This window comes from Colobus angolensis, unplaced genomic scaffold (genome assembly GCF_000951035.1).
Source record: "Colobus angolensis palliatus isolate OR3802 unplaced genomic scaffold, Cang.pa_1.0 Scaffold200, whole genome shotgun sequence".
Lineage (NCBI taxonomy): Eukaryota > Metazoa > Chordata > Mammalia > Primates > Cercopithecidae > Colobus > Colobus angolensis.
This window is the reverse complement of record NW_012115156.1, coordinates 6,878,511-6,890,129: the sequence shown is the minus strand read 5'-3', so window position 1 is coordinate 6,890,129 and position 11,619 is coordinate 6,878,511. Positions and strand designations below refer to the sequence as shown.

The 11,619-nt window shown below is 35.0% G+C and overlaps 1 protein-coding gene across 2 annotated transcripts in view; it reads left to right on the top strand.

Moving 5' to 3' along the window:
- WDFY3 (WD repeat and FYVE domain containing 3) overlaps positions 1–11,619 on the top strand; it is a 273,196-nt gene that overhangs the window by 148,023 nt on the left and 113,554 nt on the right. For both annotated transcript variants that reach the window (XM_011941788.1, XM_011941789.1), the window contains 5 exons: positions 1,658–1,770; positions 3,392–3,623; positions 5,192–5,292; positions 5,435–5,653; positions 10,945–11,126. In XM_011941788.1, the coding sequence (XP_011797178.1) occupies positions 1,658–1,770; positions 3,392–3,623; positions 5,192–5,292; positions 5,435–5,653; positions 10,945–11,126 (847 nt within the window). The remainder of the gene's footprint in view (positions 1–1,657; positions 1,771–3,391; positions 3,624–5,191; positions 5,293–5,434; positions 5,654–10,944; positions 11,127–11,619) is intronic.

Sequence of the window (11,619 nt, the reverse complement as noted above, 5' to 3'; positions counted from 1 at the left end):
AGCTGAGATCCGGCCACTGCACTCCAGCCTGGGCGACAGAGCAAGACTCCGTCTAAAAAAATAAAAAAAAATGTATAGTCTAGTAAAGAATACATGCAGATAAGCAGGAAATGAAAATACTGTTTATTGAGTTTGTAATAGCAGTGTTACAGAGTTTATATAGGGGCGGAGACTTTTGGAAGTGTTAGTCAAAGCAGGCTTCCTGGAGTAAATGACAGTTAATGAAATGAAGTATGAGGCCGGGCAGTGTGGCTCATGCCTGTAATCCCAACACTTTGGAAGGCCAACGCAGGAGGATTACTTGAGGTCAGGAGTTTGAAATAAGCCTCTGAATGACATAGTGACACGCTGTTTCTACAAAAAATATATATATATACATATATTTATTTATTTATTTATTTAAACTAGCATGGTGGTGTGTGCCTATAGTCTTTGTTACTTGGGAGACTGAGGCCGAGGGATTTCTTGGGCCCAAGAGTTTGAGATTGCAGTGAGCTGTGATCACGCCACTGCACTCCAGTCTGGGTGACAGAGCAAGAGCCTGTCTCACACACACACACAAAATTGAGCTGCAATATTTTTTTGCAAAAAAAAAATTATGATAAATAAAAAAGTGTAAAGTATAGAAGAGAGTTAATCAGGTGAAAAAGTAAGGGCAAGAATTCTTTCCCCAACAAGAAAGACAAATATGTCTTTCTTCCAGGGTAGAGAAGGAGTACAGCTTTCTTAGGCAGTCAGAAGTTTTACGTATGTCTTTAGTGGAGTTTATGATTGGGGGAAAGATGGGAGCAGTGAAGCTAGAGAGTACAGTAGAAATCATCTGATGTATAGTACTGAATGCTAGCTGTTTTGTGTTTTCAACTACGAGAAATGGACAGCCACGGAAGAGTCTTAAGCAATAGAGTGACACCGTGTAGATTTAAGTTCTTTGAGATACTGACTGTAGTGAAGAATGGATTGAGTTGGGGCAACATTGGTGTCACAGGAGGTAATTAAGACTCTGTTTTAGAAATAGTAAAATAACGTGGTCTGGGTGATAACAGCAATAATGAGAGAAGAGAGCAGATTCCATATTTTTATGCATAGAAATAGCAGGATTTTCTAATTTTCTGAATATGGAAAGTTAAAGAAAGGAGAAGGAACAAAAACACATTTCAGTGAGATGCAGAACATAAGAAAAGCCCTGGGTTTGAATATAAGGTGATGAGTTTGGTTTTAGAAATATTTGAGTTGAGATTCTTCTTAAATATTATTAACTTCTAAAAAAATGAATTTATAAAAATGTGTAACAGATATATAGTTATATGGTGATTAAATGTAAAACTAACACTGTATATGTTTTATTATACTTGCATTTTTTGTATTATGATTAGTCTGTTGGAATTTATTAAATTCCTTATTTGAAAATGTTTGGTTTATGAATTATAATATTCTCAAGGAGTAACTGTCTAAAAAGCAAATTTTAAAAAAAGTGGCAGATACATAGCTATATGGTGATTAAATGTAAAACTAACACTATATTGTTTTATTATACTTTGCATTTTTTTGCATTGTAATTAGTCTGTTGGAATTTATTAAATTCATTTTCTGAATATTTCATTTATGAATTATATAACATTCTCAGTCAAGGAATAACTTTGCTTTGTCTCTTTCTTAGGGAGTTTTTACGTTTGGCAAGTCCTTTAAATTGTGGTGCCTGGGACAAAAAACTGCTAAAACAATATAGGGTCCACAAACCAAGTTCACTGAGTTATGAACCAGAGATGAGAAGTAAGTTGACTTTTGAAATTCCCTTTTTTGATTTATTTTATGAATGAAAATCATGTGGGGACTGAATATTATTTCAAGAAGTTTGTGAAAGCAAAGAAAGAGAAGGGTTTATTGTTTAAGTAGAGAAACAAAAAATTGGGTTGATTGAGGAAGGAGGCAGTTGAAGTGAGGAGGGAATCATTGGTGTTTGAAGGATCCAGAAGGGATAAAAATTATGGGCGGAACAACCCTTGGCTTGGAAAGGAGATACCTCTTTCTCAGAGGATTCATAATTTCTTGCCTTCCGCGAGTAGCCTTTGCTGCCTGGACTGAAGAATGGTTGATTATTGTTGACAGGCTGTGGATTTGCAGGACAGCTACTGGAGGAACACATGGAGGATAGGAAATTAAAAATACTGATAAAAGTAGTTGAACTGATACATTAATCCTGCTTATAGATTGGATAGGGAAAGAAACGAAGCCAAGTGGCTAGTGATAGGCTGAGAAAAAAGGGATAGATGGCCACTTTGGGAGGAAGTAGTGATCATATATTTCAGCCCCTTCATTTTTCAGGTGACAGTTCTGAGGTCAGGTTAAACAAACTTCACCCATTATTTGAGTCTTAATTTTTCCTCATACAAATTATTATCAGTGATTAGCAAATACTGTGTTTGTGTTTCAGAAACTTTAAGATATTCTGAGTTCTAACACTGTTGTATTAGAGAACAGAAATGATTGCAGTTTTTCATGTTAACTAATATACAGCTCCTGGATGCACATTTTGTTATTGTGATTTTTTTGTTATTATTTTTGTACTTTACACAGTTAGTTAGAATTGAGTTGTAATTTCCTTTGCTAATAGTAGAAACAAAAATAGTTCCTTTCCCTAAGAGAATATTTGAAATATTTTTATAGTTGCCTGAATATCCAGCACATTTAGAAGGAAAACAGTTTCCTACACTCATGTAGTTTATTTTGAGAGAGAATATTTCCTTCATTACGTTTGTAATGTGTCCCTGGAGAGATAATGACAATCTGTTTAGAATTTGTCTTTTTATTCTTGAAATTGTTACCCTTTTTATAAATATGGAAATCTTTCAATTCAAGTACTTTTATGATCGCACATTTCGTTCTAATAATTGTAAGGAAATAATTAATAATGGGGAGAAAATGGGAGAAGCAAGTTTCTGCCATTTATCTCTAATTTGTTTTATAATAAAGATGACCTGTGTCTTTTCATTTTAGTGCTCTAAAATTGTTTACTTTTCCCTCAAAGAGAATTAATAAATCATAGTTTTGTGAAATAAAAGTATTACCTGATTTGTAAACTATTAACTGAGATTTATAATTAAATTACATTGTATCAGTGGCTTTGATGACAATTATTTGAGATGTTTATTTTTATTTATACTCTTAGTTTCCAACATTTCTGCAATGTGCATATTGCTTTAGTAAAAAAGGAAATGCATGCTATTAAGTTTAAAAATAAACTAAGTACATTAAAACTGGATAATGATCTTGGCCCTTAAAAAGAAAATTATTGTGTATTGAAACTGAAGTGGTATTTACAAATAAATCAGCCTTGTAAAGTTATTTTAAAATTCCATATGACATTTTCCCAAGAGATTTCCTTGACTTACAGGTAGTATGATCACATCTCTGGAAGGTCTGGGTACTGATAATGTTTTTAGCTTACATGAAGATAACCATTACCGGATAAGCAAGAGCCTGGTAAAATCTGCGGAAGGAAGTACTGTACCCCTGACCAGGGTAAAGTGTCTGGTCTCCATGACAACCCCACATGACATCAGACTTCATGGGTCATCAGTTACTCCAGCTTTTGTTGAATTTGACACATCGCTTGAAGGGTTTGGGTAAGAAATTTGCAAGGAAGCCAAGCTTTATTATTTTATGCCTCATACTTGCCTTTACAAATAGATCTTTGGTTTTAAATATACTTAATTAAAATATATTTTACCATACTTAATATTTTTTAATTATTGAGTTTTTTGAGCATGATATTTTAAGATTACTACATTTAATTATTTTTGTTTGTTACACTAAATAAATTGATATGACATAGGAACCCAAAATCTTAGGCCTATAGGCCAAATCTGTTTTGTTAGTAAAACTTTGGCAAATTTTTTTTTTTTTGTAAATGAAGTTTTATTGGAACACAGCCACAGTCGTTTATATTTCCTATGGTTGCTTTTGTGCTAGAGTGTCAGAGTGGAGTAGTCATGATGGAGACAGTCATGATGGAGTAGTCATGATGGTTCACAAAGCATAAAATATTTATGATTTGGACCTTTCCAGAAAAAGTCCGCCAACATCTGATGTAATAAATATAAATGTATAGATAATATATAAATTAAAATTAAATTGAAAAGTCTTTGGGTTTTATCATCATCTATCCTTCAAATTACCTAGCATAATAATTTATACATTATAAATATTCAAGGACTGTCACTTCAAATGAGTAAATTATTTCAAGTGGCAGCAAAATTATAGTAGCAGAAACGGCAATAATGAATCTCTAAAGAATCTAAAAGAGTTCATGAAGTCCAACAGCCTTAAAATAGACACAAATGCTAATATATCTAATAGCTAGATCTGTTAGCTATTAGAGTTTTTTTCTTTTTTTTTTCCTTTTGAGACAGAGTCTTGCCCTGTCGCCCAGGCTGGAGTGCAATGGCGTGATCTTGGCTCACTGCAACCTCTGTCTCCCAGGTTCACACTCTTCTCCTGCCTCAGCCTCCCAAGTAGCTGGGATTACAAGTGCACTCCACCATGTCCAGCTAATTTTTGTATTTTTAGTAGAGATGGGGTTTCGCCATAGTGGCCAGGCTGGTCTCGAACTCCCGACCTCCAGTGATCTGCCCACTTCAGCCTCCCAACGTGCTGGGATTATAGGCGTGAGCCACTGTGCCCAGCCTTAGAGTGTTAATTCATAATTTTTGTCTATACTAGTTGTTGTTTGTGGGATTCTTATATGGATTGAAACCTCTGTGTTTTAAGAATATTATCATAGGTCATTATCAAACAATAGATTAAAACATGGTTGGGAATAGTCAGAAGCAATCAGTGGTAACAAGAGTGACAGAAAGGGGCACGTGGGAGTTTTCCTTCAGTGATGAAATTGTTCTAATGTCTTGATTGGGTTTATACATTAGAGTATGTTGCCATATTCATTTTGTATCTTAATTTTTTTAAATTTAAATTAAAAATGTTATTTTGGGAGATTTTAAAATTATGTCTTTTGATACCCTTACATGATTAAAAGAAGGGAAGGGCTTTGCGAGGCATCTAGATTTATTTCATGATATTTTCTCTAGTCAACATTAAACACTGGCAGTTATTTCACTGTGGTAAGTGCACAGTGCACAGTGTTAAGAGAAGGAGTCATTGATCTCTAATATGTATGTTGTCTTTTCTTTAATAGCTGTCTGTTTCTGCCCAGTTTGGCCCCTCATAATGCTCCTACAACTAATACCGTCACGACAGGTCTTATTGATGGAGCTGTGGTCAGTGGCATTGGTTCTGGTAAGTAATATTTTCTTTCTGCTTATGATAATTTTTTTCCAGTACATTATATTTATTTTAGAGTTAACATGCTTTTGTTGGCATCTTTTTAAAAATATACATATTAATCCACACAAACTTTTTTTTTTAATTTTTACTGTAGGTGAAAGATTCTTTCCTCCTCCCTCTGGCTTAAGTTACTCTAGCTGGTTTTGTATTGAACATTTTAGTTCTCCTCCAAATAACCACCCTGTCAGACTTCTTACTGTTGTACGCCGAGCAAATTCTTCCGAGCAACATTACGTGTGCCTTGCCATAGTTCTATCAGCAAAAGACCGATCTCTTATTGTTTCCACCAAAGAGGAACTCCTCCAAAATTATGGTTAGTATTTGTTTTTTCTGGTTTCTTCTTTTGATTATAAAAGTATTAAAACTTCATTTTTGTATTTATTTTAAAAGTCCAACTGTAATAACTTTTCAGCTTAAATTATTATAGCATAGAACAAGTTATATGAAACATTGAATATTGCTTACCAGTGAATTTTAAGGCACTTTCAAAAGAGACTTACAAAACAGTGGAGGGAGTGAGTACCTAATAAGAACTTATCTCTACTTGCCAAGAAATCACAGCTTTTCCTAGGAAAGCAGGTTGCTTGTTTGATGTATTTTGGTAAGGATTATCATTGGCTGTGAATTCTGCTTAACTAATTAATATTCATTGAGCACCTGCCTGCCATATGTGCCACACTGTGCTAGACACAATAACATTTCAATTACCTTATCCATCACTTACCTTCAAGATGTAATGCATACTATATACTATTTTATAACTCGAAATCCCTAGTTTTCTCCAACATGCCATGACTTTACAGTGCTGTACAGTAGATCTCCAGACTCATCATCCTGATACCAAAGCCTGGCAGAGACACAACAAAAAAAGAGAATTTTAGACCAATATCCCTGATGAACATCGATGCAAAAATCCTCCATAAAATACTGGCAAACCGGATTCAGCAGCACATCAAAAAGCTTATCCACCATGATCAAGTGGGCTTCATCCCTGGGATGCAAGGCTGGTTCAACATTCGCAAATCAATAAACGTAATCCAGCATATAAACAGAACCAAAGACAAGAACCACATGATTATCTCAATAGATGCAGAAAAGGCTTTTGACAAAATTCAACAGCCCTTCATGCTAAAAACGCTCAATAAATTCGGTATTGATGGAGCGTACCTCAAAATAATAAGAGCTATTTATGACAAACCCACAGCTAATATCATACTGAATGGGCAAAAACTGGAAAAATTCCCTTTGAAAACTGGCACAAGACAGGGATGCCCTCTCTCACCACTCCTATTCAACATAGTGTTGGAAGTTCTGGCCAGGGCAATCAGGCAAGAGAAAGAAATCAAGGGTATTCAGTTGGGAAAAGAAGAAGTCAAATTGTCCCTGTTTGCAGATGACATGATTGTATATTTAGAAAACCCCATTGTCTCAGCCCAAAATCTCCTTAAGCTGATAAGCAACTTCAGCAAAGTCTCAGGATACAAAATTAATGTGCAAAAATCGCAAGCATTCTTATACACCAGTAACAGACAAACAGATAGCCAAATCATGAATGAACTTCCATTCACAATTGCTTCAAAGAGAATAAAATACCTAGGAATCCAACTTACAAGGCAAACTCAAAGCATTTTGTATAAATGTGATTTTTTTGTCATCTAATTTTGTTCTTTTAACTAAGTAAAATAATATCACATATTAATTGACATGTGGTTGGTGTTCAATACATATTAATTTAATATGAATGTCAGTCTTTAAAGATTGTAAGGTTTCTTGACTTAGTATTCCTCATGGTACCTAGCACAGAACTAGGCATCAATATAGTTAGTACTTTAAAATTCTTATTATAATGCTTTATTTGTCCCTTAGTAGCATTTGGTCTCGTTGACTAATTCGTCCTAATTAAAATTACCTCCAATCTTGCATTCTGGAATACTCACTATTTCTCTGATCTTTGTTTTGCAAGTTCCTTCCATCTTGAACTTTCTCTTCTATCTGCCCCTCAGAAGTAGTGTTCCCCAGTGTTTCACCTTTCATCTTTGTACTTGACCAGCTCTTCATGGGAAAAACATCGTGAACTAGTATTGCTTTAAGTCTTTTTATCTCAAGGACTGTGAAGTCAAGGCTTTTTTTTCATTTGTCTATGTCCCAAGCTAGGTCCTCATATTTCCAGCTGCATATTAAACACCTCCACATGAACAGTATTCCAATAAACATCTCAGATTCTAATATTCCTTCTTTATAAAACCTATATCTCCTTTAGGAGGCTGAGGTGGTAGGATTGGTGAAGCCCATGAGTTTGAGGTTGTAGTGAGCTGTGAAGGTGCCATGACACTCAGCCTAGGAGAGAGACCCCGTTTCAAATAAAAACAAAAAACCTACATCTCCTTATATTTTCCTGTGTTGATGAATGACACAACCACTGCCAGTTAGCCCAGCTAGAGACTTTGAGTCAACTTGAAAATACCACCCCTTCCACTAAGTCTTACTGTAATACTCCTCCCTAATATTTCTCAAATCTTCCCTTCCTCCCTGTGCCTACTTCCATAGCACTTGTTTAATAGTCTTCATCTCTTATCTAGACTTCATAGATTTTAATTTTTAATTTGTTTTTGTCTGCTTATGCTATTTGAACCTCCCACAAACAAAATTATTAATCTTTGTCATCTAGGCTGCCCTGTCTAACACAGTACCTAGAATGTATTAGGCATGCAGATATTATGTAAACATATAAATGCATGAATAGAGGAAATGAATGGCCTGAGAAGGAAACAATGAGAAAAGTGAATAATAATGGGGAATTCGAAGACACCCTAGAATTTAATGGAAAAGTTAAGGAGTGGATCTGGAGATAAATCTGTAAACTAGGAAAATATTTTCTAACTCTTATCTCATTTTTATTACTAAATGTAATTTGCCAGGTTGCTGTAGTCCATATATGATTAGAAATGACGGTAACATATGCGTTAGTATTGCCAGGATTCATTCTCCCAACAGCTATAACCCATTACGATGCCTAGGAAATTAAGAGTTGTCATAAGCCAGTTGGCTCACTGAGATATCCTGACATACCACTCTGCTGGAAATGACTTAGTTCAAACCTAAGTCAGAAAGTGAAACTCTCAACAAACGTTTATAAGGAGTATCTTCTTCGATACTTGAGAAGACTTACAGTCTACGAACCAGGGAAGGAAGAGGGACAAGTTCCTTGTTTCACCCATATGTTCATATTTACTTTCACCTCCATTGGACCATAACCCTACACCTTTCAAGGCTTTAGGACTCTGCTTTCTGCCTAGTTTATTCAGTTCCTATATCAAGTAACCTCATGGATAAGATTTTTGCCTGTGTAACAGTCTTATCAACAGACATGCATTCTGAATCGCCATTCTAAAATATAATCTTGGTATTTAAGTATGTGCAGATATTTTAATATTCCAAAATTAGAAATCAGTATTTTATTTGCATTTTCTTCTTCATGTCACATAAATTTTACTTTCAGTATGTTTACTTGTTTGTACATGCAGTGAAAAATAACGGATCTGCTTTAAATTATGTGGTTACAGGTTAGCCCTTTTCTTAATTTTTTTTTAAATGAGTATTTAAAATCTGGTTTTCCACTGCTGTCTTGCCACTTGTTAAGTACTGATAAAAGGTAAACTAATTTTTATTTAGCTTAACATTAAAATTAAATTAATACGAAACCATTATTTCTTAGCATGGTCTGGTAACATACAGGATAGCAAAGAGGAGCCAGATTGGAGTCAGGAAGTAATTGTAGAATGGTAGCAAATCAGAATATGTTTATATACATGAAGCAAAGTTGTCTGATAAAGCAGGAAACTTGAATCAACAAATACCTAGTCTATGCTGTAAATCATCTCCTTCTTACTACCTTTTATTATGGACAGTATGGCCACTATCTAATAATAGATAGTTGTCATCTTGTATCATCAAGCATAGCATATAGCAAGAATAAACTTTACATTTTTCTTGGTTCTTTTTCTAACCCATACTGTAACCAAATCAATGTCAAAAAGTTACAGCGTGTTATTGTTGACTATACTTACAGTGCTGTAGAGCAAATCTCAAGCTTTTTTTCTCTTGCTTCACTGAAACTTAGCGCCATTTGATTAGTAACTCCCCATTTGCCCTCCCTCAAGCCCTTGGCAACCAACATTTCATTCATTGTTTCTCTACATTTGGCTATTTTAAATACCTCATATAAATGGAGTCATGCAATATATGTCTTTCTATGACTGGCTGTTTCATTTAGCATAATATCATTAAGCTTCATGTATGTTGTCAGATATTGCAGAATTTTCTTCTGTAAGGCTAAATGTTATTCCATTGTATGCATATACTGCATTTTCTTTATCTACTCATCTGTCCAGGGCAGTACTGATACCTCTCTGAAGTCCTGATTTCAGTGATTTAGATAAGTACCCAGATATGGTATTGCTGGATTATATGTTAGTTCTATTTTCAGTGTTTTGAGGAACCTCTGTACTGTTTTCCATAGCAGCTGCAGCATTTTACATTCTCACCAACAGTGCACAAGGGTTCCAATTTCTCCACATTCTTGCCAACACTTGTGTTTTGTTTTTTTGATAATAGCCATTCTGACATGTGTGAGGTGATACGCCATTGTGCTTATGATTTGGATTTCCCTGATGATTAGTTACATTGAGCATTTTTCATATACCTGTCTGCCATTTATGTGCCTTCTTTGGAGAAATGTCTGTTCAAGTTCTTAGCTCAGTTTTAATTGATTATTAGTTTCTTTACTATTGAGGTCTAGTAATTTCTTAGGTACTTTTGACATTAATCCCTTATGAAATACATAGTTAGCAAATATTTTTCTCCCATTCCATAGATTGCCTTTTCACTCTGGTGTTTCCTTTACTATTCAAAAGCTTTTCCGTTTGAGATAGTCCCACTTGTTTATTTTTGTTTTGGGTGTCAACTAGTCTCTTTTTAGTGTTTATCATAATATTATTGTCTCTTTATTCTTATGTATTTTTTACTTCGTTAGCTAACTTTTCATTGTAACTTTGATTATACCTATATTTCCTGAGCAGAAGAGAGCAAAAATACATTCTAGGTTTCACTTCTTACTGCTGGTAAGGGTATTGTATGAATTATCTCTTTATTTTTATTTATTTATTTTTTTGAGATGGAGTTTCGTTCTGTCACCCAGGCTGGAGTACGATAGTGCAATCTCAGTTCACTGCAACCTCTGCCTCTGAGGTTCAAGCGTTTCTCCTGGCTCAGTCTCCCGAGTAGCTGGGACTACAGATGCACACCACCATGCCTGGCTAATTTTTGTATTTTTAGTAGAGATGGGGTTTCACCATGTTGGTCAGGCTGGTCTCGAACTCCTGACCTCAGGTGATCCGCCCACCTCAGCCTCCCAAAGTGCTGACATTACAGGCGTGAGCTACCGCACCCAGCCCACATTATCATTTTTTTTCCAGAATTGTATTATTACTCAAATCAGTCTGCATCATTATTTTGTTTTGTTAAAACATGCTGATCTAGATATGAATAATTTGAATAGGGATGGTGTTGGAAAAAGTTTTTTATGTCTTCCCCCCTTTATTTCAGTTGATGATTTTAGTGAAGAGTCTTCATTTTATGAAATTCTCCCATGCTGTGCTCGCTTTCGATGTGGAGAGCTTATCATTGAGGGACAGTGGCATCATTTGGTCTTGGTAATGAGCAAAGGCATGTTGAAAAACAGTACTGCAGCCCTCTATATTGATGGACAGCTTGTTAACACTGTAAAGGTAAGAGTATGTGCACTTGTAAATCTACCTGCTTTATAAGGTAGTAGTTTGGGGTGTGTGTGTGTGTGTGTGTGTGTGTGTGTGTGTGTGTTACAGTGATGTTTTTATAATTACTTTCTTAATTTTAAGTTGATGTTCAGTACCCATTTGAATAATATGTTAGACTCATGTAGCCAATTCTTACCATTTTATTAGAGAAGAATAGAAATGAGGGCTTATAGGTACTAAAGAAGTTGCTGAATATACAAGAGCTTAAGCCAATTTGCTAGGTGCTTTTTCATAATAGAGGAACCAGTTGAAGGATTCCTAAATAACGGTGAACACACTATTTTGTCACTTCATTGCTGTTGCTGTAGTTTAGTCCAGAAGACTTATATTCTTTAGAGCTAGAATTTCTTTTTTTTGTTGTTTTCTGATCACCCAGATTAGTCCCTGATAATGATAGTAGGTATTCAGTTCATTGTTTCTTGAATGAATGACTACTTAAACATTA